General features: G+C 38.3%; 2 protein-coding genes across 3 annotated transcripts; both read left to right on the top strand.

Annotated features, from left to right (window-relative positions):
* Positions 1-156: 156 nt before the first annotated feature.
* Positions 157-24264, top strand: cog3 (component of oligomeric golgi complex 3). Of its 2 annotated transcripts, XR_003294959.1 has the most exons (24): positions 157-355; positions 640-786; positions 901-962; positions 1296-1461; positions 2035-2109; positions 2513-2605; positions 2948-3073; positions 3189-3269; positions 3379-3422; positions 3544-3670; positions 4350-4441; positions 4807-4946; positions 7624-7784; positions 8879-8987; positions 9083-9201; positions 9361-9450; positions 9982-10102; positions 10388-10476; positions 10593-10727; positions 11161-11236; positions 11376-11503; positions 12105-12203; positions 12370-12493; positions 24132-24264. XR_003294959.1 is itself a non-coding variant. In XM_026295421.1 (23 exons), the coding sequence occupies exons 1-23, from the start codon at positions 170-172 to the stop codon at positions 12397-12399; spliced, it is 2496 nt and encodes an 831-aa protein (XP_026151206.1). In that variant the 5' UTR covers positions 157-169; the 3' UTR covers positions 12400-13479. The 2 variants fall into 2 exon arrangements, 1 of the variants encoding a protein (XP_026151206.1); XM_026295421.1 differs by lacking the exon at positions 24132-24264 and having other exon boundaries at positions 12370-13479.
* Positions 23524-27907, top strand: LOC113123396 (endothelin receptor type B-like). Its single transcript, XM_026295422.1, has 8 exons — positions 23524-24000; positions 24132-24588; positions 24716-24828; positions 25024-25228; positions 25460-25600; positions 25719-25852; positions 25962-26070; positions 26679-27907. Exons 2-8 carry the CDS (start codon positions 24172-24174, stop codon positions 26847-26849), a joined length of 1290 nt encoding a protein of 429 aa, XP_026151207.1. The 5' UTR covers positions 23524-24000; positions 24132-24171; the 3' UTR covers positions 26850-27907.

The following is a 27907-nucleotide window of genomic DNA, read 5'->3' as shown; positions in this document are numbered from 1 at the left end:
TTGAACCTTTGCTTTTGCAATGAAACATTAGAAATTTCAAGAATAATACTAATATGATATAATATTTCTCGAGTTTGTATAGCCGGTCACGTGGTTTAAACGCTCACTTCCCCCAAGCCCCGCCCACACTCCCGGAACAGGAAGTATCTGCGCGTTGCTGGTGACGTTGATGGTGTCCACACTGACGATGGCGTCCACGGATGTGTCCCTGCCAGAGCTGACTGATAAAGAAACTCGGGAGAAACTGTCCCTGTGGGATCGGCGCACTGATGCCATGGCTCCCCTTACGGAGAAACAAATGGACTCTGTCCTGGAGATTCGAACCGCGGCTGAAACGCTTTCTCTCCCCTCTGAGGTGAGAAGACTCCAGTATCAGCTAGCCAGCTAATAAAGCTGCTAACTTACTTTCTAAACGCAAGTGAGGTGAACTTAACCCCGAAACCGTCTCCGTGCCAGCTTATTTTACCTTTCTGCAATGTTAACGTGATAGTGTGGGACTTAATGTATGTTATTCTGTGGGCTACCTAACGTCAGCGGGGTTACGCTTGCCTCGCCACGTCGAGCTCTCCAGCTAGTTAGCTCCAAGCAGAGGTTTGTTGAGTCCGCTTTAAAACCCGGAGACCTGTGTTGTTTTTGCAGCTTCCCATTGAAGACTTGTGTAGTCTTTCCTCCCGGTCCCTGCAGTCCCCGTTCACAGCGACTGTACCCGCCTCAACAGAGGACGTCCTGCTCAAGGGTTTCCAGATGCTTGACATGGAAAATGATAGGGTAGAAACTGCACAGCAGGTGATTGTTATTATTATTATTATTTTGATCAGCAGAGAACAGAGCTTAGTCTTTTAGACTTCCTACACCGTGATAACATTTCTGTTTTTAATATTATGCCAATTTGTGTTGCAGTTCTTTGCCTGGTTTGCCAAGTTACAGGCAAACATGGACCAGGACGAGAACGCGAAATACAGGTGCATACATTTCAAGAGCTTTATAGTAGACTGTGGGGCTTGTAAAGGTTATAGCTTATATTTTAGAGGAGGGTGCGTCCAGAAACACACACATGTATAGATAATCACAAGTCTGCGATGAGGAAGGTTTGAAGTTTATGTTTCAATGTGGACTCAGTTGTAATAAAAGGTAGAGATCTGTTACTGCCCTGCTCTGTGTGGCTTTAACCACATCAGATCTTTTGCCTTTGACAGTTGATAGATTTCATTTGCCTTGACATTTGTTAGTAGTAGAGCTGCGTTACTTTGTTTCTCTGGGGAAGCAAACAGATAATATATCTCCTTTCCATTCAGGAAAACAAGAGATGACCTAAACTGCTACCAAGAACAATGCGATGCAATTCTGAAAGATGTTAGCACAGCTCTAGAGCACTTGGACTCCCTCCAGAAACAGTACCTGTTTGTGTCCAATAAGACTGGCACCCTACATGAGGCCTGTGAACAGCTTTTAAAAGAACAGGTAAGATCACTACTCTTCTTTCCTTTTTTTAAAAAAAAAAAAATCCAGCTTATTTGATATGCTTATCAGGTTGTATTCTTAGTTAACATATTTATTTATAGTAGTCCATCTAAGCCTTTTAAGATGAAAGATTTTTAAATGTTTATAAGCATGAAAATCCTTGTCAAACCAAGAAACTGCAGAATTATCTGTAATGTTGGTATGGTGTTAACTTCAGAATTGTGAGGCTATAAAAACAAGTGTGGTAGCACTCAGAAGAGTCTCACTAGGTTTCTGGAATTACTGTGCATTATCTAGTTCAGAACAGCCTGACATAAATAAAAGCTTGTCTGAATATAACACGGAATACCAAGCATTCTGCAGTCTGCTGTTTGTTCTTTCTGTGGCATGTTTAATCTTATTGACACTGCAGTTTTCTTACTTTTTTTCTCGCTTTTTTCCAACTCTCGCAGATAGCTGCTAATGTTCACAAATATATGTAGATTGGACCATTCGAGGAACTTGAAATGAACTGAAATTAAACTGTCACGCCTTATTGTGTCAACTGTGCTTTGTTGTTTTCTCTCTTTGCAGTCAGAGCTTGTTGATTTGGCAGAGAGCATACAGCAGAAACTGTCATATTTTAATGAGTTAGAAAACATAAACACGGTAGGCTGGATTTCTTTTTGTCTTCTTTGAACATTTGATAACTTAATCTGAGTAGCATGAATTATGTGTCAGTGAGCTGGTTAATTAAAATTATTGTAATTATTAAGAATGAGCAACTATGTCTTAGATTAAAAGCATTCCAAAAAAACTTTGATTTCAACTACATTTCTTATGTAATTATCGAAACAGAGCTTCACCCTCAAACCTTACAAATATAACAGAAAATCTGTAAAGCCAGTTTTGCTGATTTTACTTTGACTTGAAAAAACCCCACATTTTCTGGCAGTGGTGACTTTCAAATGCAAAAGCAAACATGTCGATGATCAAGACCAAGAGCTGGAAGATTCCAGTTATATATGTTTTTGGAATGAATTCCAACGTAGCTTTTTCTTTGTCTTTATAGAAACTAAACTCGCCAACTTTGTCTGTAAATAGCGAAGGCTTTATACCAATGCTTTCAAAACTGGATGACTGTATCGAATATGTTGCTTCACATGTAAGTATTTTGCTCTCTTGACAGAATTTCACTTATGGCTGTGCAGGTCTAGTTATACTTCCAGTGACACTCAATCATGTATTTAAGCAGTAAATGTGCTGTAATGTGTGTGTGTGTGTGCGTGTGCGTGTGTGTGTGTGTGTGTACACGTATGTATATATAGCAATGGTGTTTGAAAGACTTTTTGGTCAGAGATGATTTGTAAGATAATTGCATTGTTAAGATTTTAATAGCTCACTGTTTACTTGTTCCAACTGCAGAAATGTGCTGTCTTTACTTTATAATATAATTGATGCACTTGTGTGTACCACAATTAAAACGGTCTATTTTTATTTATTGCAGCCCAATTTCAAGGACTATCCAGTTTATTTGGGCAAGTTTAAACAATGTCTTTCTAAAGCTATGCACTTCATGAAGATCCACATTGTAAACACTATGCAGAATCTAACAAGCCAGTTAACAAAAAGGGTAAGAATACATCACCTGTCTTCCTCCTACACAGTCAGCAGCCTTACATAGAGGCATTGATAATGTATGAACCTAGTCCCAGTTGATTTTATTTTTTTCTTTCTGTCTCCCTCAGGATCCAATGGGCTTGACTAATGCAGACAATGCTTTTACACTTTACTATGTGAAGTTTAGAGCAGCTGCACCTAAAGTTAGCGTGAGTGTACTGCTCTATTTTATCCAACTCAGTTTATACAGGACAACATTTTGCACAGATCATTAGGTGTAATGCAGTGATATTTTTATTGACCTTTTTTTCCTTTCAGTCACTGATTGAGCAAATAGAACAGAGAGCAGAGAGGATTCCAGAGTGAGTATCCAAAAGTGAAAGTAGTAGCATTATAGTAGAATCTGTTTATGTATATATAGTTTTATTTTTTTTTTACATCCTTGTGCTAAATTAACTCCTCTCCTTATATTGACGTGAGCAGATACCATCAGCTCCTAGATGAAATTCATCAGTGCTACCTTGACCAGAGAGAGCAGCTTCTCAGTCCCAGCATCACGTCCACCATTACTGACCTAACCAACCAAAACAGCAAAGACCACTGTGCTCTGGTAAGGCATGACTAGTTCAAAGCAGGAGCTGCCCTTTAGATGTAGTAAAATGACATTTAAGCTTGCAATGAAATGGCCAGTATGGACCCTCTGTGATATTTTCTGGAGTGTCTGGTAAAGGCACAAAGCTGTGGGCATGATTAATGAGCATAATTTGGGATTGTGCACATCAGGCATCCAGAGCTTTGTCCTTTTTTTTTTTTTTTTTGTTCATTAGTGCATTGCTGTGTAGAGACATGCTGTTGTTAGTATACCCTCTGTCATACCTCATCTAAAGCTGTGAGTCACCTCACTGTGGTCCTCCTGTGTTTGAAAATGTAATTGTTTAATTCTAATTATTGGTCAGCTTTTTTAATTCTAATGTAATACTTTAGACAAACCAGTTTTGACACCTGGGCAGCCTATGTTTAGAGGGTTTTGTGGCATTTCAAATATTTCACTAATTGGCTTGATGGAAAAGCTACCATTAAAGGTCAGAATTTCATGCAGTTAAACATCATAACAGCAGCCTAGTGTCCTGAGATTTGTCTTTTTACTTTAAAGGTTATGCATCTTGTTAATGATTGCTGAAATAGGTTGCTACATCTTCTATGTATGAGGATGTGTTTGCTTCAAGTGGCAGCCAAAGCAGAGTATTGGCAGAAACTGCAGCGGGCGATTATAATGTGTATTTATACAGGTTCGCAGTGGCTGTGCCTTTATGGTTCACGTGTGCCAGGATGAACACCAGCTGTACAATGAGTTCTTCTCTAAACCTACACCTAAACTAGAGTGAGTAGCACTTACTGTACCTCACTGGTAACATGAGCAGTTTGCATGTAGATGTGTCTGAGTGTGGTGAGATAGGTGTGTGTCTGGTATGTATTTGTTTAAGGTGTGATGTTTTCAAATGCATGATAGCCATTGCAGGTTTTGCCTGGCATGTTTTTTGTTTGAAATGGCAAGCATTACACAGTATTGGTAGACTTGTTACTGTTTAAGAGAGTACTTTTTTTTTTTTTTTTCTCTACACTTGCATATTCTTAGTCATTGTTATTCATTTGTTCCTTCACTTGAAGCTTAAAATGAGAAGAAAATGTAATTTTAGTCTTCTCCAAGTTGCACAGATTAAATAAATGGTTTTCAATCCCTAACAGCGAGCTGCTCGAGAAGTTATGTTTGTCCCTGTATGATGTTCTCCGGCCTCTAATCATTCACATCATCCACCTGGAAACACTGTCTGAGCTCTGCAGCATCCTCAAGAATGAGATGCTGGAAGACCATGTGCAAAACAACGGTAAGTTAGAGCTTTTGTTCTACTCGAATCTTGTCATATGTCACATGTGGTGTTTAGAATGTAGTCACTAGGATGCACCTGCGCCAGAGTTGTTGGGACTTAATACAATGCCATATAGTTAGGACATTCTTTCAGTTGTTGGTGTTTTGTTAGCTGCAAAAGTATCCTTTAAATAAATTTTTTTTCAGCTTTTATCCTGAAGTGATTTTTTTTCCAAACACTAAAGAAAGAGAATCAGTATTTTTTTCAAATGTAATGAACTATGATTAAATGAAAAACACAGCTTTCCAAAGCCTATTCTTTTATTGTTAAAGCCTGTTTTCAATATGAAGTGAGAAATACTGAATTTAATAAAACTGTAGCTCTGTGTCTTCAGCTTTGATAACTATTCCAAAATGTACATTTTTTGCCAACAAAAAAAACAGAAAACATATTTTCTGAATCTAAGACAAAATAGGCTTCATCACTCATCAATTACTTTGGATCTTGGTCCTTATTTAAAAGAAAAAGCAGATTGTCATAGTCCTTATGCTCACAAACAGACTGTGCTTATTGAAGTTTATAGTCTACTTTAGTGGTTTGTTGTCTGAGAAGTCAAATTCCACTGAGAGTATACTGTTTTAGAAAACACAAGGGAACATGATTTCTTTGTTTTATTTCTTTGAAACTTAAAGACTGGGGGATTTTGATACAGATGGCATGATACTGTGTTCTCATTCTTATTCATTTCTTATTGTAAGCCCACCATATCTAACATCACTACACATCACACACACGTGTGTATATACAGTGGGTACGGAAAGTATTCAGACCCCTTTAAATTTTTCACTCTTTGTGTCATTGCAGCCATTTGCCAAAATCAAAAAAGTTCATTTTATTTCTCATTAATGTACACTCAGCACCCCATCTTGACAGAAAAAAAACAGAAATGTAGAAATTTTTGCAAATTTATTAAAAAAGAAAAACTGAAATATCACATGGTCATAAGTATTCAGACCCTGTGCTCAGTATTGAGTAGAAGCACCCTTTTGAGCTAGTACAGCCATGAGTCTTCTTGGGAATGATGCAACAAGTTTTTCACACCTGGATTTGGGGATCCTCTGCCATTCTTCCTTGCAGATCCTCTCCAGTTCTGTCAGGTTGGATGGTGAACGTTGGTGGGCAGCCATTTTCAGGTCTCTCCAGAGATGCTCAGTTGGGTTTAGGTCAGGGCTCTGGCTGGGCCAGTCAAGGACGGTCACAGAGTTGTTCCGAAGCCACTCCTTTGTTATTTTAGCTGTGTGCTTAGGGTCATTGTCCTGTTGAAGGGTGAACCTTCGGCCCAGTCTGAGGTCCTGAGCACTCTGGAAGAGGTTTTCTTCCAGGATATCTCTGTACTTGGCCGCATTCATCTTTCCTTCAATTGCAACCAGTCGTCCTGTCCCTGCAGCTGAAAAACACCCCCACAACATGATGCTCCCACCACCATGTTTCACTGTAGGGATTGTATTGGGCAGGTGATGAGCAGTGCCGGGTTTTCTCCACACATACCGCTTAGAATTAATGCCAAAAAGTTCAATCTTGGTCTCATCAGACCAGAGAATCTTATTTCTCATAGTCTGGGAGTCCTTCATGTGTTTTTTGGCAAACTCTATGCAGGCTTTCATGTGTCTTGCACTGAGGAGAGGCTTCCGTCGGGCCACTCTGCCATAAAGCCCCGACTGGTGGAGGGCTGCAGTGATAGTTGACTTTGTGGAACTTTCTCCCATCTCCCTACTGCATCTCTGGAGCTCAGCCACAGTGATCTTTGGGTTCTTCTTTACCTCTCTCACCAAGGCTCTTCTCCCACGATTGCTCAGTTTGGCTGGACGGCCAGGTCTAGGAAGAGTTCTGGTCGTCCCAAACTTTTTCCATTTGAGGATTATGGAGGCCACTGTGCTCTTAGGAACCTTGAGTGCTGCAGAAATTCTTGTGTAACCTTGGCCAGATCTGTGCCTTGCCACAATTCTGTCTCTGAGCTCCTTGGGCAGTTCCTTCGACCTCATGATTCTCATTTGCTCTGACATGCACTGTGAGCTGTAAGGTCTTATATAGACAGGTGTGTGCTTTTCCTAATCAAGTCCAATCAGTTTAATTAAACACAGCTGGACTCCAATGAAGGAGCAGAACCATCCCAAGGAGGATCAGAAGAAATGGACAGCATGTGAGTTAAATATGAGTGTCACTGCAAAGGGTCTGAATACTTATGACCATGTGATATTTCAGTTTTTTCTTTTTTAATAAATTTGCAAAAATTTCTACATTTCTGTTTTTTTTCTGTCAAGATGGGGTGCTGAGTGTACATTAATGAGAAATAAAATGAACTTTTTTGATTTTGGCAAATGGCTGCAATGACACAGAGTGAAAAATTTAAAGGGGTCTGAATACTTTCCGTACCCACTGTATGTATGTATATATATATATATATATATATAAATATATATATATATATATATATATATATATATATATATATATATATATATATATATATATATATATATATATATATATATATATATATGTTTCTATTTTTACACCTCTGAGGACTTGAATTTGTTGCATGTGTTAATAGTGTTGCTCTGGACAGCAAAGTTTGTTGTGATTCTGATTTTGGTTGAACTGTAGCTTAACCTCTGTGTGCTTTTATGCTTTTAAGCTGCTCAGTTGGGGGCTTTCGATGCAGTAGTGAAGCAGATGCTGGAGGATGTCCAAGAGAGGCTCGTCTACAGGACACACATTTACATCCAGACTGATATCACAGGTTACAACCCAGCTCCAGGGGATCTGGCCTATCCTGAAAAACTAGAGATGATGGAGGTAGGTCTTGTATGCTTAGATAGATGCAGAGTTTCAGTTTGATCTTCACAAACACATACCCAATAAATTCAGTCACATCAGCTTCTGCAAATAGGGCTGCAACTAAGGAATAACTTTCATCATTTGTTATTGTATTTTTGGTTAACTGTTTAGTAATCATATATCAAGAAATAGTGAAAATGACATTGACTGGTTCTAAGAGCTGAAGGTTATGGTGTTCAATGTGCCTCTTATGCATGATGGAACTTGGTATAAAACAGAAAACGGCAAATCCTCATGTCGAGAGCAGAAACAGTGAACATTTGGCTCTTCTGCTGCATAAACAACTGGCTCAGTTATGAAAAATTCATCTGTAATCTGTTGAATGTTTTAGCACGGAAAGTATCACTTGAACTTGAAATTGATATTATCTTTTGTTTATTAGTTTAGCTTGGGAAAAGTAAACAGTATGTTTTAGTGTTTTTAACTGAGTAAGATATCTATAGGCTGCATAATGTCTGCAGGTCTTTGAAAAGCTTTGTTTCTGTTTGAATTTTGCAAATGAAAGGCATAATGAATGAATTAATGCATGGATATGTTGTTGAATATGCCTTTTGAGTTTTTACTGTTTTAAAGTTCCTAAATGAGCGATTGTCTCATTTCGTCTGTTTAACTGTCTTCTAAATGTTTTAAGTTTAGTTTTATGCTGTTTATAAAAAAAAAAAAAAAAAAAAAATTCATGTTTTTAAAGAAACTGTGGACTTCCTATTTAACCAAAAGAAAAAAGTGATTCAGTTCTCTAAAATCTTTTGTCCTTGAAAAGCCCCAAAAAGTTTAGGTTGAATTGGTCAATTATAGGATTTCTGAAGGTTTTTCAGCTTCTGAATTTCTATACATATTGTTCCATTTACACAATATTTAACTAATATGCAACCTCTCTAAATAAATACACCTGGTATTTATTTAGATGTTCATTTGTCTCTGTCCACTGAATTTCTTCTGTTAATTTATGCTTTGAACAGCTTTGTTTCTCTTTTTGAAACAAACATTTGACTGAACACCAACTCCAATATCCAATACTTTCTCTCTAATATTTTCTTTCTTTTTATTGATAGAGAATTGCTCAGAGTTTGAAAGAAGAGCAGATGAAGCAGATGTCACAAGAGTCAATGTTTTCTGATGTGCAGCTTGAGGATAGTGGCAGTAGAAGAAACAGTAGCACTGGTCTGTGTTTCCAGATTGTGTCACTTACTATTTTACAGCTTTGGTGCTACTGTCACTTGCCTGATGGCTCTTCTTCCTTTGTACCATAAACACAGGGAATGTAGAAACATCACGCCTACAGACATCCATCTCTCCTGCTGATCTGCACGGCATGTGGTATCCTACTGTTAGACGAACGCTGGTGTGCCTGTCCAAGCTCTACAGATGTATAGATGTGAATGAGTCTTCAGTTTTTATTAGTAGCTAATGAACATTTCCTGTTCTAATGCATGACAGAATGTGTAGTATTTAGTGTGTATAGTTTCCATAGATTTCTTTTATTATTCGTGTTCCTTACTGTGATTTGGTCTTTTTTTTTTTTTTTTTTTTCCAGAGAGCAGTCTTCCAGGGTTTATCTCAAGAAGCCTTATCTGCCTGTATTCAGTCCCTGCTTAGAGCATCTGATATCATCCTTAAAAACAAGGTTAGCATGGTTAAGATTATGGTTTTGTAGTTTTACCAAACTTTGGCCATTTGGAAAAATCTATTCTGTTTTGCTCAAATACTTAATATGCTACATGATTCTTAACTAAAGCTGCTGTCATTTAAAGTTTGTTTTAGTAGGTGCTTCAGTATGCTCTACGGTGTGTCTAGCAGACCATGCTTTATTTATGGCCCTCTGTCACCTTCAGATTTGCTTTCAGTGATTGTGCTAACTGGCCTGTTTTAACCTAACACTTCAAATTAAAGTTGCAGAATCAATCTCAGACAATATGTTTCCACCTCATGTTGGTGATGTCTTTTTCCAACATTTAGGTTCTTAGCTGAGAAATAAACAGCTTCATCTAATATGTCCCTTTCCAGTCACCGTTAATCAGCAGTTATTAATTAGGCATATTCCCTTATCTCTCAGCCTGTGCTTTTTATGTTGTCTGTACCGCGGATAGTCAGCAGATGCCCTTGTGTGCTGGCAGCCTACAGCGTGGATTTAACAGTGTACTATCACTTTCTGTAGACACAAATAGATGGGCAACTTTTCCTGATCAAGCACCTGCTGATAATGCGTGAACAGATTGCCCCATTTCACACCGATTTTGCCATCAAGGAAATCTCACTGGACCTGAAGAAAACACGAGGTAAGATAATTAAAGGTGGAGGGAACATTGGTGTTCAGCTCCATAAAGCCACTCATTACATTCTCATGCTCATTAAGCAACTTGTGCCTATCACATGCACCAGTGGTAACAATTAATGTGGAAATTACAGCGTAATCCAACACCATAATGTACATTAACCGATGGCTCACAGGGCAGATTTCACTCCTCCCATCACCCTCAGTCAAGGTCATAATAAATTTGTAACACTAGAGGGCACTCTAATTCTGCATCAGCCCAGATTTAATCTATCTGCTTTGTGTTAAGATGCTGCCTTCAAAATCCTGAACCCTAGGGCTGTTCCCAAATTCTTCAGACTTAACAGTCACAACGCCATACTTGAATTCCTGTTGGAGGTAGTTTTTTTTTTATTATTATTAAACATACCATACACTCTATATACTTTGATAGCATGCTGCCTGAGGGAAACGCGACTTGATAGTGCTAAACCCTTTTGCTTTGTGGCCCCCAGGGAACACCAGAGATAAAGGAGCACTACATTGACTCTAAGAAGGATGTAGACCGACACCTGAAGTTCAGCTGTGAGCAGTTCATCCAGCAGCAGACTCAGATCTTTGTGGGGAACCTTGAGGAGTTTCTCACCAAGGTAACCGTTAGAGCGAAGGCAGACTTAGCCGCAGGCAGCAATGGCTCATTATGACCTTCATTTTTGAGTTTTTTTTTAACCATTAAAAGCCTTTTTAAAAATCTCTTGCTTATTCACTGAAGGTCTCGGGATTTTACTGACAACTGCAGACAGAATGGCTATTTTTCATGTAGAATATATAATTTTGTTGCTAGGCATTAGTGTGTGTATTTTTGCATGAGTTTTGATTTTGCATTGGGTTCCGAACTTCTTCACTGCCGCTGTAATTCAGCTGCAACTATTTGTTGCCTGTCCTGAATTCTCCCAACCGAACTGAATCAAACTGGCTCGAGTAACTGCACATTGTCTCGTTCTTGTTTGCACTAATTACAGTAACTAGCAAGTTAAGTCTTTTCAGTCTGTAATGTTTTGTTTTGACTGTGTCTGCACTCAGGTTGCAGCTCTTAAAACTATGGCTGTCCAAGGTGGTCCCACATACAGTCTGTCTCAACAACCTTGGGCACAGCCAGGTGAGATTTGTCTTAGGAAACGCCATTGGCACCATCCAGTAATTTATCAAAACTTGTATAGTACACGCTAGAGGGCATGTCAATGTATTTTTTTTTTCTTCCCCTCAGTACTTTTTTTTTTTTTTTTTTCTCTTTTCAGCAAAGATCAACGATATAGTGATGGCTACCTACCGGGTGATGAAGAGCAAGCTGCCAAGCACTTTACAGAGCATGTCCTTGTACTTAGCCAATAGAGACACGGAGTTCATCCTTTTCAAGCCTGTCCGGGTGGGTGGCAGAAATGTTAGGGTGTAGCATGTACTGCATGAGTCACTTTCTTTTCAAGTCATTGTCAAGCTTAAAGAAACCTTTCATGTAAGATTTGCAAAGCAGGACTAACATATTCTTACAAAAGTCTAACCTGTTTATGTTTTTGTAAATATTATAATGGATAATGAAATTTTAGGTTTATTGGACTGTGCTGTTTGCTGACATTACCATGTAAACAAACCTCTCACAGTGTCAGAAATCATTCTGATGCTGTGCACTACATGCATTTATTCATTAGTGAGGGTTAGTCACTGTAGGAAGCAGTCTGTCAGTCAATTTTGGAAAGCTTCAGATAACAGTTTTGTGTTTTGACCCGTTTGTTTCCATTTGGCTTGGGCATTGTGCCTTTAGCTATAATTTATCAGTGTGACTGAACCCTAAAAGAGAAATCTTTGTGCTGCCTGTGTACTGTTCATCAAAGTGCCAGGTGAAGCTGAATGAGAGAGAAACAAAATTCTGCCGTTGACATGGAAACAAGATACTGAGGGGACATAGGCCAGATGGAAATGTAGCGTTAATTTCCCTCCAGTGCTCAGTAATCTGATGGCTTTTTCCACAGAATAACATCCAGCAGGTGTTCCAAAGACTGCATGCCTTACTTCAGGAGGAATACAGTGGAGAGGACCTTCAAATCATTGCATGTCCATCTATGGAGCAGGTATAGTTCTGTGAGATTAGCGGAGCCCAAAGGCAACCAACATGATTTTAATAATGTTGCTGCAACATCCAAAACTGCTGAGAGCAATTTCACTTGGGAAACATTAGATAAAGTATGCTGGCTAAGTGCATGGTGAACTCTCATCATTTTCACGTCTCTCTTTCAGATTAACTTACTGCTGTCTGTGAATAAGTAATGCCAAAGTTTGGCATGGCGTGCTGGTGAACACCCTCTGGATAGCAATGTGATCCTACAACTCCAGCCCTAACCAGGAGAGAACTGCACCTGAGGTGAACTGAACAGCAAAAAAAAATAATTCTGCACAAGGCCAAAGATTCTCAGACAGAGGCTCAAGTAGCTACGAGTATGAAGAGGTTCAGGTATTCATCTTGAAGTCCATAAGAAACTGGGAAGTGGATTGTACTTTTAGTAGAGAGGCCATCATTTTGAATAAATTTGTTTAGGGTTATTTTTGTGGCAGAGAATTCTTGTTGACAAAGATGGAATGGGATCAAGATTCTAGATTTAAAACTTCCTTTATTGTCTCACATAATGAAGGATCCCTGTTACATCTCTCTTAACAGCAAATTGTTGTGAATAAAAAGGATTTTGCACGCTATGTGAGAGTGGTAGAGGGGGGATTTATATGAGAGTGTTCAGACAAGGACACTTTAGGTGTGCAAATAGAGGCACTAAAGGGTTGCTCATCAGCCAGGTAGCTAATGGCCAGTAAGGGGCTTGCTTTTAGATGCCTAGATTCCCTTTATGGGTTCAGAAGGATAATGAGAAAAATGCTGCAACATATTTTATTCCTCTATTTTAATTTTAAACCCACTGAATGAAACTCTACAATGGCCTGATGTGCTCAAGGATACTCAGGTCCCAACAAGGTTTCCCCTCTGATCACAGCGAAGTCTACACAGCTGTTCTTTGCCCGTCAGATGTTTTCTTGAAGATTCTTCCATCTTTTTATTGTGAATGGTTTTGTTATTCTGTTGCAAATATGTAAAAAGACAATGAAATCTTATGTTTTATACATTTTCCTTTTATACTTAGGTTGATTAAAACTAATACACTTTTACTCTGGCTAAACAATGGACCGTTGACTTTGGCAGTTTTGCACTATATGACTTAAGGGTGTTTTTCCTAGTGGTTCTTACAGAGTTACAGAGTAACAGGGCACTATCAATGTAACATTTGCTTTGGTGTGTCCCATGTATAATTATGTGTAAAGTTATACTATTTATGAACATTCTAATTAAAAACTAAGATTAATGATCTTTGGTTTTATTTCTAGAAAGCATGTTGTCAGTGAATTCAAATTCAGGGAACATTACAAGTCATTTTAAATAAATGAGAGACTGTCATTCAAGGACACCATCGACTTTAGGGGGTCTTCTTGGCAGACTGTTGCTGTTTCGTTGGCAGGCAGTATCTTTCCATCTGTGTGATGAGACTTTGCTGGGGCTTGACCTTCTGTGGACTGACAGTCTTTTGATAGGTGATGAGGGACTGGATGTTCTGGAGCAGGACATTGATCTCTGCACTCTTCTGCTGCAGATACCTCTGAGGCATGTCAGGCCCTGGCCGCATTAGACCTTTGCCTCAATGTGGCTGCGACAGCTTGGAAATATAAAGTACAATCAAATATAAATATAAAGTAGAATCCGGCGTTTGGCCTAAAATTGGCTATCTTCTTCACATTTGTATCTTTTATACTGCTTCAAATAGATATTAATAGCACAAGTCACACCAACCTACCTTCAGTTTGGCCCCTACATTAAGCTGTTCAGCATGTTTGCCAGAGGTGAAAGTAATACAGATGTATTTGTGGGATAGGAGGTGGATGCTGAGGTTAGGGCTCAGCATCAGGCAGAGGTGCCGTTGGGGCATAAACATGATGCTTATTGTTCAGCTACCTCCAGTGTTTCTTCAAATCTCCAGTGTCAGTGCAATAGGTGCAGTCAGCTTCACCCTAGCGAAGAAAAGCAGCTTGTGAATACTAAGCCCCTCTGGTTTTTTATTGCTTCACCTAGGCTGATTTTCATTTCTGTCTGCTGCCAGTCTTATTAATAATTAAAATAAATTAAACTTTAAATGCATCTGCAGAGAGCTGCTGATAGTAAGATAGATTTTAATTACAAAATAAAATACTGATCTTATGTCAGGTGTATTTACACTGTGAAATAAAACATTAAGAATGATTGAACACTAATCATACCAAACACAGCCACTGTTGTGAAAACAGGCACACTACCCTATGGTCACGAACACAGCCTTAATATAAGGCTGCAGATGTTTGTCTTCCAGTACCACCAAACATCCAGTCAGCCGATTTTTGGTACACTAATAATGATGTGTAGCTTTTAAATGTGATTGGGGTCAAGTACCAAACATTAAGTCAGTAAATTGTCAGTTAGATTCACCTTGAAACATACCACACCAGTCTAGTTCTGTTTGGAAAAAATCGGAATAAATATTTGACCGTAGCTGCAGTGAGGTGTTTTTCGAATACACGTTTTTTAAATAGATGTAGGGTTGTATACTCTTGGCTGTAATCATGTTAGGGCATTATATGACCTAACATGTGAGAAACCAGCAATTTAAACATGTGACAATACTCCAGCATTTTCTTTTGAAAGATTTTTTTTTTTCCCGAATTGATGATTTCTACTTCAGCAGGTGAAACTTATCTTCTTGGCAGTCCAAGGATCATCTGAGAGTCGACCGTGTGGGTTGGCAGGTACTTGATATCCTGTAATGTAGTTAAAGATCTAATGGTGTGAAAGAAGTAAGAATCTGCATGAAATGTGTGTTATTGGGAGATGGTGTGTGTAACCTGCTTTAGAGGTCTGATGCTCTGAGCTCCTTTCAGTTTCCAAACCTTTCAACCTGCAGCGTTATCATTGAAATGGAAAACCATTTAATGGTGGAAGGTAGAAATGGAAAAGAACAATCCTGACCTTTGTTCTTTTTCTGCATTGCTCTGTCCCCATCAGGCTGGTGAAAACTGCAGCACCCTATGGCAAAATCTTTGATAATTTCTGTTTGAAAACATGACACAAAGGTATCAGGAGACTAGTGTAAATGTAGAAATACCATCAAATTCTAAATTCTGTCTTTAACAATTATTCATTCTTAGATTTTAAAGAATACTGATGGAAATCTGTTACTTATTTCCTAGAGAAGCAATCAGTAATAGCCTATTATCCTTCAAAATGATCAGTTCATGAACTCCTGTGGTTAGAATTCCCCTCTGCTGATTTTACAGCCAGCTCACAAGTTCAAACTACAAAATTCAGGTCTGATCTTTCAGTGTAAATATTCAGTTTGCTCAAATCCAGAGTGTCACATTCTGATTTCCTTCAGACCTGTCCTGGAACTTAACCCTCAGAATCAAAAGCCTATAGCTGTGTAATGTTTACCCCATTGCTAATTATCACAAAATGTAGTGTATAACTAACCCTGAAGGGAATGTCATTGGTTTTGCAGATTTTGGCCATAAACCAAAATATTGGACAAATTAAAACTTCTGAAAATTCAGGAGGTCACCAAGGTCATTTTGAGATTTATCTCCCCAGAAGCTTGGATAGATGTACCAAATAAGAACGGCATTCCAGCCAGTAGCTATAGGAGGATATTTTACTTTGAAATATGAATGTAGCAAATCCTTTTATGAGTCTGATCTGTTTTACCTTGCAATCTGTAGACGCTTTTTATTTCCATCCATCCATTTTCTGGGGGCCCCTGCGACCTAGGAGCAGTAGCCTATTGCTTGTTATTTCTTTATTTTAAAGTCATGATTTGCTCTCAACTGATTAGTCTGTCAGAAATATTCCAATATATCTAAATATTCCAGGTATTGATGTGTTCCAAAAACAGGCTGGCATGATTTTAAAATGAGCAGTGACAGGCATGTTTTGACACAAGACATGCAATTGCATGATCCAGAGATGAATCAATATTTATATTAGAAGAAGAAAAGACCAGTTTAAAAGTGGCGTTTTCCTCCTTACCTTGTCCACATCAGTTAAAGATTTCAGTTTCTCCTTGGCAGGTTGCTGAGTTTGGGGAGTTTCCTTTGCTGAGTGAATCCAACACTTCATTATCTGGGGATATTTCCAACTCAGAATTCATGGTTTTAGGAACGCTCTGAGGGGAAAAAAAACAAAAAAAAACAAAGGCACTTCATAATTTATTAAATTCTTTGAGGTCTTTAGCTTGTGCTTCATGAATAAATCAAAACCTTGAAACTCCATGTCTCTGGATACCTCGTCATATCATCTTTCACAAGATAAAACTTATACTGTGACAAGGATAGACAAGGCTATGAAAACCCATTCAGTATTTCTTTGGCAATAGTAAAATTATCTGTAAAGCACACAAAAAGACCTCATATATGCTAATTGCATCTATTCACCATTTGTCTGAGGTCTCTCTACAAAGTGCATTTCAAATGTTGGTTTATTAACATAAAAATACCTGGTCCTGTTCAGAGAGACCTCTCCTGCTCCTGAGTATCCTAGCAAAGCTTTTACTTTGTTAAGGACATCTCATCAGTGCAATCGAGAAAGAGGTTGGTTTTACATGCTAGAGTACCTAATTATGAATTCGTTGTAAAACCTCAATGTTATATACTAGAAATTAGATATCCAACTTAACAAATGCTAACCCCAAATTCTTATGTACAGCTTCTTGGTGTGAACATTTATTGTCAGCAACAGGACGAATTACTGCTACCCACTGTATGGCAAGCATAATGTTCTTTTTAAAAATGCGATCAATTAATGTTTGAAGTAGATTTTTTTTCATCTATTTGAATGATGATTATGTTTATCAAAAGAACACCCCTGGTTTAAGGTTTTCATTTATTTTTAGCCTTTAAAGGTGATACAGTATCACCTGCAAGCAATTTTTTTTGTTCTCTGTCTTGGATCCTTAATTAGTTGCCCTGATTAGTATCGGCTCTTCATGATGCTGTGACTAAACTCTGTCGTTTTGTGGCATTCCTTTCCTAACCTCAGTGTGTTTACAAATCCAGGATTTGCTGCTGACACCATCTCACTGGACCATTGCCTGGTTGGTCAAGTGTTTGCATCCTGGTCTTTCTGGTATCCTTGACTTGTAAAATCTTATAGTGACAAGAGCAACATTTTTTATTTATTTATTTTTATTTATTTATTTTTTAAACCAGGCTAATACACTAATGGTCAAATGAAAACAGCATCTTCAAAATCCGCCTCTTCTCACCCTTGCCATTACAGTACATTTGGTTTTTCAAGTCATAACATTACATTGTTAAACTGCATCTTATATGCAATACACTCTCATTAAAGAATAAGAATTATTATATGGCATTGCAAAAATGTGTGCTTGGGCAACTTTATGTTGCTCATGCACATTAAAGTAAATGTAAAAAAGTAAAAGCAAGAAAATAGAAGAGAATGAATATTCATAACTCTGTAGCATTTTTCCCCATCTACAGTCTTTAAGGGTAAAATAAATATAAATTCACATTCAGTGGCCATGTGAGCCCAGTATGTAGTGGTCTGGGTATACAACACTAAATAATAACCTTTCAGTGGGTCATAAATAGTAACCCAATAATAGAAATAAATGATCACAGCAGCCTGCATTTTACTAGAAGACTAGACTAGCTGTGGGAGATTATAAGAAAGCTGCCAGTAGATAGAAATGTATTTAAATATAAATGTGTTTTTTTTTTTTTCATGAATATGGAGACTGGGGAGCCTATATGATGTCCCATATGATGTATCAGTTTTTAATTGATACAAGATGCTGCTAAAATGGTTTATTTATCACAAGAACTCTGAGAACTCATTTTGATATGTTTGCCTAAGCTTTGCAGCTCTTGTCATATGTTATTCCTTTCTGTCTCTCCCAGTGTTTACTTCTTCTAAGATGTCTGCTAAATAACAGCCTAAAAACCCCAAACTTTTGTCAGAGAAACAAAAGATTATCAGTTGTTGAGAAAAATAGCTACTTTTCATTTAAGGGTAGGTCTGTGAATTTTTATTTATTTATTTATTTATTTTTGGCAAAACAAGCTGAAATAGACTGCAGAGGGATAGCAGTCATCTCAGTTTGCTTCAGAGCTTACGGTATCTGTACTGTGTTTTGGTAAAATTTACACCACAAAGCATTGTTCTCTAATGGGTGCAGTTTAGCTTTTGCAAAAGCAGTACTGTTTACTTCCAAAATAAAAGAGAAATTCTATATATATTACAGTGCAATGTGAGGATCACATGAGGTTTGTTGTTGTTGACATGTTGAGGGGCTGGGTATGTTACAATAGTAAGTGCAGGGAAATGCTTGAACAGGTATTATGGCTACTGTTCGGTGTGTGTCAGTAGCTGGATTTTATATAAATGCTACAGTATGTAGTCCCTAGTTGGGTAGGATGGGATAAGTGGTGCTTCGATTGGGAAAATGGGCATGTGATGTTTTTGGGAGATAAATGGTGTGGTGTGATGGACGGGGGGAGAGAGGGATGAGGAGGAGTGTATTTAAAAATCAATGTGTTTATGCTTTCATGTCTGTTTACTGCTGCTGCTGACCTTTTTGTATTCTTATTAAATAGGAGATATTTGCAAAAGCCAAGGACAAGAACTAACTGCAAAAACAAAGGTGTTGAAAATATTCATATGGTCTCCTGAAATCTTCTTGGTCATGCTGAGAGTTAACCTGCATTTAGTTTTTGTGTGCTGCAGCTATTCTCTTGTAAAAAAATAAAAATAAAAGCAATGCACAGAAAAGATGTGGTTTCCACTCAAAGTATATTCTCCTGCCAGATTTCCTTGAAATTTGATCTTGGCAGGAGAATTTAACTGTGAATTGATTGTTGATGTTTACTGGATTGGCACACAGACTTGACTCCTCCATAGATCTTTTTTCTATAAAGCTCTAAACCCCTTTACAGTTTGGGTGCGACTGTAAATGACTAGTATCAGATGCTGCTTTAACACTGCTAGTGTTTGCCAGTTCAGTATTTATCTCTTTATATACATGGGTCTTTATTGTTTTTGGCGATTTTTCCGTTTTCATTTGCCTGCTAAGCTTCTGCATCTGGGCAGTGAAACTGTCATGTAGCTTAATGCAGGGCAGATTTGCAGAGTGGTGAGACATGCAGGTCTGGATCTGGCCAAGCAGAGACTAAAGCTCTGAGCTCTTCATTTTGATATATCTCTCCAGTGTGTCTTGTTCTGGTTTGGCATAGCTCTCTAGACAAATGAGCTGCATTAAAAGAAAAAAAATTGAAAATCTCTTTTCAAATCTATTCTTTTATTGTTTTTGGTTTGTTTTTTGGGGGGGTTTGCCACATATTGCACCTCTTCAATATAAAAGCCTAATTTGCTGCCTTCAGCTGGACATGCAGGCAAAGTAAATCACTGCATGCACAATTTGCAATACATTTATCATTTCCTACTTCAGGCTTTAAGCGTAAACTGAAGCGCATAGTGTTTTTCCCGACGTGCAAAGGTGACACATACGTTACAGTGAGGTTACAGTGAGAGGCTTGAAGGGAAGCTTCAGTTCCAGCGCCCCGTTGAACCTCCTATCTCACTGAGGCTGGGACCTCCAATAGGGGTTACTTTAAATCTTAAGATGCAATGTAACTGGTTAAAAAAAGTTTAAAAACAAAAAACATGTTTTATCCATTTCAAGTTACAAAAGAAAGAAAGCAGTTTAATTGGCGTTTAACATGGAATAAAATATAGTGTACATTCAATTTCTAATTAACTAATCTAATTAAAAGGAAGGTTTCACATTTTAGGAAATGTGTTTATTTGATTTTAGCAGAGAGTTAGATGAGAAGATGGATAGCACTGTCATATTCATGTCACACATGTCTGAAGGAAACTAAAATACACCTCTGAACCTAACTGATTAATATGCTGTATCTCATTTGATTCATCTCCACAAAATATAAATGTAAAAATGCCTGTTTGCCTTTTTATGTAGTGTGCCAGGCTAGTTAAAACTAAATTGGATGTGTTCATTTGTGAAATTTGGAGGTGCTGCTCACTGAACAGAGCCAGCCTAGCTGTTCCCCTTATTCCCACTCTTTAGAAAATGGGCACATTTTCCAAAATTAGTTATTCTTCACAATGACTGAAATCTTCTATTATTCTTTAGTTAGAACATTGTTAAAATTATAAGCAGTTATCATGGATTAACACTTACCATATTATTCCAGTGGGTCCAGTGGAATAGGCAGCATGTGGAGTGGTCTTTATGTGTGAAGATGGCATTGATACTGGGTGTGATTTCCTTGTCCTCCAAGACTATGTAAGTGCAGACAGCAGCTTTTGCAGATGATATTATAATGGCTGTTTTCGCAGAAGGATGACTTTGTGTATTAAGGATCATTAACATTGTGAAAACCTTTAATGAGAAGGAACAAATGTGTACAGTCTCATTACTATTTTAACCTAGTACCAGTTGATCTTCCACTTTAAACACAAATATTTCTCACGTTCATAGAATTAAATTTTTCCCCTGTAGTTGTGATACAAAATAGTCCAGCTCTCTCTTTAATTTCTAAATAAGCTGCTTTAGCAGAAGCCACAACAACGACAACGTCATTACGAAAGCATAAACATACCTTTAGCCCACTACATGTCTCTACCTGTAGTGTAAACATGCCAGTGGTATGTTTGATGCCTACCTGAGGGATGTGAGGTTCATCATTGATGTAGGAAATCTCTTTTGACAGCCTGTAGGAGATTTTATGTTTGATCTCTATACAGCCTGAGTAGACAAAGGGGGAAATAAATCAATTTATTGAGATTTTGTCAGTGAGTAGCATGAAAGACTATACACTTCATGTTGTCATCATTTGTACTTATTTGTCTAGACAAGGCAAGTTGTGTTTTGTGTCTATTTTTTTGCCAACCTATATTAAAAACTGACCAGGTTATTTTCTACAGAAGTGGAAAAATCATATAATACAAAACTCTTCAACCTCAAATTCTTGTGCTACTTAATATTTTTGACTACAGTAAACACAGAAAAATGAAGTTATATCATGCAATACAGTGCAATCAGTCACATGTATGTGACAGCCAGATAAAAGTAAATGCCAGCGCATGTTTTGTTGTCAGAAGGGACAGAGCACAAATGCTCTTGAGTGGTCTCCCCCTCCTCCTTGCTCATGACATCAATCTTTCTGTTGGACTGAAGTATTTCGCTCTCTTTCACATTTCTTTCTCTTTTTTTTTTTCAAGCAATCCTTTTCCTTTGAATCTTTCCCATGCATGGAGATCTCTTTTTCTAATTCTGGAAGGATTATCTGATCAATCATTATTACTAATGTTTTTATTTTCAGTTTCTTGTTGGAGGCAAAGAACCTACACCACCTCCCTCTCAAAGTCAGTTTCATTTGCCAGTAGTTCACGGTGTATAAAGAGCTGGCAGAGCTGCTGGCAATAGTCACACTGAGCAAGATGCACGTCCTGTTTAGATTCAACCTCTGGAACCTACAGTGCAGCAGAGAACAGATTCACAATCACCTCGCCACCTCTGATATTATAGCCTCCACACACTGTTATTACTGTGGGGAAAATGAAAAAGGCCGTCACTGTCATTTCAAGGCACTATGGGCAATATAGAGCTACTGCACCTTTGTTTTTGCTTTGGCTTATATACTATGAGATGAGACGGACCCACACAAGGTATATCATACTCTGACATATTTTCACCCTTTGTCTTCTTACTTGAATGTAAAAAATAATATTTATATATGGTAGTTATTTCTAAGCTGCACAATTTATAATCTATAACTATAACATCAGTAAAACAGTTTTACACCTCTGCAGCACATGGATTATAAAGTCCTTTGAGACAGATTTTGATGATTATAGACTATGAAAATGAAAATAAACAAACTTGACTTGAACATGTATAACACACATTTTAGCCACAAGCAGCCCCTGCCAGACGAATCCGGGACAGTGTCTATGCACTCCACCGCTGCCTGCAACAACTGAGGATCGGTTTCCTTTTGAACTGCACAAAAAAGAAATAATGAGGAATTTGACAGATGTCTAAGTCATGAGAGCCAGTGGGGGTGGGGAGTGGGGGGGGCGCAGGAATAGGTGACCTCTTCGCTCTAAAATTGATGACATAGCTTACCTTGACAGCTGAAAGAGAGGCTCTGCTCCACCCATTCCCAATCTGTCGGGATTTGAGAGCACACCAAAGTAATGAATCTTCCATCCAGCACATGTACCTCCATGAATTCTGGTGAGACTGGACTGCCCAGGACACAGGAGACAGGAAACAAAAAAATTACAGCAATTACACCTTTACCAGAACAACTCTATTCATCTTGGAGCTGTGTTAATAGGTTTTTTTGGCCTCTTGGGGGCAGAGAAACTCCTTAACAAGCTAAAAAAGACATACCTCTAATGTATTTTCATTTGGCTAACATGCTAAAAAAATATATGCACATTTAGCACAACCTAGCAGCACAGTGGTTCCCAAAGTCAGGGGCGGGGCATGTAGAGGGAGCGTGGCGCTATAATAGGAGGGTCATGAGGCATGCTTAAGAACTGAAAGCATAACAGTGTTTGTGTTTGGGGGGGGTGGGGTCTTGAGAATATTCTTATTCTAAAAAATGGTGGGTGGGTGCCAGAAAAAGTTTGGGAACCATTGCACTAGCCATACTTTAGACTCATTAAGTAATGTTCCTTGTCACCTAAATTACAGTTCCTTCTACTTTTGTTTTTATAGATGTGCTTAATCCTTTTGGTTCTGTCCAGTGTCCTACTGTATATGGAAATGACAAAAAAAAAAAATAAGTTGTATTAGTGTAGTAAGTATAGCCAGCCTAGTTCTGACTGGTTCTGTAATATCCAACTCAACCAACTCACTTTTCTTAATCCTCTTTTTTTTTTTTCTTTTTCTTTTGGAAGCATGACAGCACGTAGTTTCCCAAGGCCATTTGTCAATAGCTGAGCACAGATTTGAGCGTTCAAAAGAGCGCCGGAGTAGTTGTCGGGGTGTTATATTTACAATGGGACCTTTATGGCCATCACATGTCTCATGCTCCTCCAGGCTCTTCAGGTTGTCATAAAGATGTCAAGGGGAGAGTCACCTTCTTTAGGACTCTCAGGAGGTCTCTCTGCTAGGATAGAGACTGACTCATGTTTTAAAAACGTGATATGACAGCTAAAGGGGAAAAAAAAACACCTTCTTAATACAATGCTCCATTTGCAACATTTTTGTTATCGTTTAAGTGCCGTCGCCCTGCAGTAGTAGTAGTAGTAGTAGTAGTAGCGCATCAGGAACATGTACATCCGAAATGACAGAAAGAAGACAAGAAAGACAGTTTTCCAGATGCTATTATTTCACTAATGGTAGCGGCTCTATGGGGCATTTCACTAAAATACAGATTTGGCCACATTTAGATTTGATGTGGATTGTTTATGTTAAAAAGGATGTCAACTTTTTAGTGAATGAGCAGCAAGCATCTGTAAGATAATATCCCTACTGAAGCCTATAAAATGATCTCACTCTGTGATAACAGACAATACCCTTCAACACCATCCTTTCATTCAGGGTGATGCATCAAGGGAAGTAATTACAGTCAGTACTGACAGATCGATGACTAATGCTGACAACAATGCCTTAGTCTATAAAACCCTGATTTCCCTTTGCTGGGTTCTAACATTTAGACACAGCAACAGAGAGAGTAGTCCTTTGTGCTAAACCACAGCCGGTTTTGTAGATATCAGAGACTTGTTTTGTATAGTCTCTGTGTGTACATCTGCAGGTAAGGTGTCATAATTCACTGTATTAGTGTGTATCAGTGTTGTTAATGCATTTCTTTTTAAACTAAACGAATCACATATTTCTCCTCTTTCCAAGTTAAGGTGCTAATTATTTTCATATTTTTCAATTCAGTGCAAACACATTTCAGGATCTTTTGAGGATATCTTCAACAATGTGGATTGTGGCTCTTGTTCTTTGTTTGGGAAATACTCTCCTAAGAGGAGAGGCTGCTGCTCAGCATTCAGAACCACTCCTTGCAACTGAACTCTATGAAATGACCTCCCCTGGTCGTTTAATACTGGAAAAACAGAAATCCAACAGCTCAATCCGTCCGACCCAAGTGGCAGGAGCAAAAACACCACCCCCTCCTATGTGCTTAGAGTCAGCTGGAATCAGAAACACCTTCAAATATGTCAATACAGTGGTCTCTGTGCTTGTGTTTGTTGTTGGAATAGTTGGGAATGCAGCCTTACTGAAAATCATATATGCAAACAAATGCATGAGAAGTGGACCTAACATCCTCATTGCGAATCTTGCCTTGGGCGATCTAATCCATATTGTGATAGACATTCCAGTCAACACATACAGGGTGAGTTATTTATCTCATGGTGTGCAATTACAATGAGATCCTATTTCTTTGCACTTTCTATTCATTTTATTGTGAGGTTTTGTTTTTTTTTTTTTGTAACTGGACATATCCTTTGTATTTGTTGCAGCTCATGGCAGAAGATTGGCCATTTGGTTTAGTACTGTGCAAACTCATCCCCTTTATACAGAAAACCTCTGTTGGAATTACAGTGCTGAGCTTATGCGCCTTGAGTGTTGACAGGTAAGGAGATAAGCAGCACTGTCCTGGGGCCTGCAGGAAAATAGTTTTTGCTGGCTACTATCTATATTTCATCAAGCAGACAGATTTGTTTCGTATTAGCCCTTGAAATGTACTTTAACTGAAAAATGTATCATTGTTACAGTCAAAATGTATCCCCAAGCCATAACATTTTCCCATTGATTTTTTTTTTCCCAGATACAGAGCTGTAGTATCCTGGAATCGAATCAAAGACATCAGAGTCACATTGTGGACAGAAATTGAAATAACTCTGATATGGGTTATTTCAATCCTGCTGGCTGTGCCTGAAATTGTTGGCTTTGATATGATAACCATGAATTATAAAGACAAGCATCTGAGAATATGTCTGCTTCATCCTATGCAAACCACACACTTGATGCAGGTAATGTAATTGAAAACACACCCCCATGTGTTTCACTTGATTGTTTGAAATCTGATCTGATATAATTGTTCGTAACTTCACCCAACAGATACCTAGCACATTTACGCAGATGTTCTTGTAGACCTATGCTTGTGTGTTTAATGTTGTTGTTAACTACGGTGTAACAATGCAACTCCTGAGCAGCATGCTGTCTGCAGTGCTGACTGAGCCTCTATCACATTTAATCAACAGTTTTATAAATCAGTTAAGGACTGGTGGCTCTTTGGCTTCTACTTTTGCATGCCGCTGGCTTGGACCGCCATCTTCTACACGCTCATGACCAGGAAAATGCTGAAGAATACTAAGAATACTTTAAGCGACCACACCAAGCAGGTTTTTAATTCAGTTTGGACCTTTTTGCATTTTGCAACTTTTTGTCATTTCCCATTTTGAAAGTACTGTACGGCAAAAAATATAATACTGATCTTTTTTTCTTTTTTTTTTTTTAAAGAGACGAGAAGTTGCAAAAACTGTCTTCTGCTTGGTGGTTGTGTTTGCACTCTGTTGGCTGCCTCTGTACCTCAGCAGAATCTTGAAATCAACCATATATGATGAGAAAGATCCCAGCAGATGTCAACTATTGAGGTGAGCATGAAAAATTAAATACCCATTTTTTTTTTTTTTTTAACAGTTCATTAGCTGGGCTTTGCTGTTTTTATTTGCCATTTATTGTGTGTTTACTATTCTCTTTTAGTGTCTTTCTCGTCCTGGACTATTTTGGCATAAACATGGCATCACTCAACTCGTGCATCAACCCTATTGCTTTGTACATAGTCAGCAAAAGATTCAAGAAATGTTTTAAGGTGAGATGTGCTAACCCTTGTTTTCTGTGGTGCTATTCAGTTTGAGACAACTCTGGTGGGGGGAGATGAAAACACTGTGATACACACTGGAAGAGATATCATATGTGTCATCAAGGACATATGGAGTCATGTCTCTACAGCGGCCATGACCTGGGGGAATAATTGGTAAAAATGGTCTGGAAAAACATTGTCAGAGAGTGCAAAAAAGACAGCCACCTGGGAATCTTCTAGACAGTCTATCACTGAATCAGAGTGATGTGTGATGAGAAAGAAAATACAGCTTCAAGGCAATTTTTATGAAAACAAATGTAAAACCATGTTCTATTCTTTACTTTATGATAACCTTTCTGTTTCATTTAAGACAAACAAGAAAACTGTTTTTGACAAATCTCTCAGAAAATGAAAACATAACTTCTATTATGGCCTCTTTGAATTAATTAAGACTTTTAATTAGAATCATTATTGAAAGGCACAACATAGACAAGTTGCCTTCTACTTTATTATATTCCACATTATTAATGGACTTTGTAATGAGCTGTTTTCTCTATGCGAAACTGATGGTAAATGTGTTTTGTCCTCTGACCGTCTTTGTGTGTGCGGTCCTTCAGACTTGTCTGTACAGTTGGTGTGTGCCTTGCCAAGCTGTTACCCATGACGAGGTGCAGTCTGTTTTGAAGTCCAGAATGCAGGATCAAGCCTCAGAGCTGAGCTGCAACATCAAAGCTCAGAAGGAGACGTCTACACCCCTACCTGAGCAAGAGAACACCTTACCATGTTAACAAAACCAACATCGAACTGTGCAAATACTTTGTGAGTTCTTCACTATTTTTTCATTATATATATATAGATATACTGGGCTATCAAAACAGATACCAAAGGAGCCCTATCAGTAGCTCAGCAACCTTGACATGCTGTCCTAATAATATGAAATACCTTGTGAATAACATGCAGCACTGTCTTTTGTACTGCTGTCATCAGCTGAACATCTGCTTTGGCATGAGCAACCTGGAGTTAGACTGTTCAGACTATTTGCCCCCAGGGCTTGACTCACTCCCAAGCATTACATCAGATTTTACCTAGTACCTATCCGGTATCATGCATCACAGTTCTCAAATCACTGTTTTGGGCATGATGTTAACCTGGCAGCCATCAACAGAAATCTTGTCACAGCTTACCGCCTGCATATATATTATTTTGATTCTGTTTCTGGATTCTAGAAAGACACTGTGCCGCAGGAAATTCAGCAAATGAGAATTTAGGATTATTACGGTGGCTTTTACAGGGCATGGTGTATTATTAGCACATGAATGTGTGTTTTCATTGCTGTTTAGTTTCCCATAACCAGCATCCTAAGAGTTTATAGCATTTCTTTCGTTATTGAACATATCAAATTGGAGCCACAAAAATATTCTGTCTCCCCTACTGAATGACTGATTGATGGCGGCCTATTTTTAATGCATTGTTAAATGTGTAATGCATGGAGACACTTTATAAAAGACCTGAGAGTGGGGAAGAAGGAAAACGAAGATGACAGAATGAGGTCAGGAGGAGAGAGGGATGGGGGGTGGTAGAGATGAGCACCTGATAGGTCTTCCTGTCACAGGACAAGGCAAGCACAAATAGAGTGCTGTTCTTCCAGTTAATGCTGTATCAGTCTGCAAAACTGTCTCGATGCTGTGTGCTGGAATGCCTATTAAAAGTTTATCTTGCCTGTGAAAGAGCATAACTCTCAGCTCAACTGTTCGTAAAGATTCAGTAGTTTGAAGAAAACCGTGTGATGTTTATGATGCTTACACAGAAGAGAGATGTAATAAGGACATGACTTCATGACATATTG

The sequence above is a fragment of the Mastacembelus armatus genome, chromosome 21 (genome assembly GCF_900324485.2).
Source record: "Mastacembelus armatus chromosome 21, fMasArm1.2, whole genome shotgun sequence".
Taxonomy (NCBI): Eukaryota; Metazoa; Chordata; class Actinopteri; order Synbranchiformes; family Mastacembelidae; genus Mastacembelus; species Mastacembelus armatus.
This window is presented reverse-complemented; position numbering and strand designations above follow the sequence as displayed.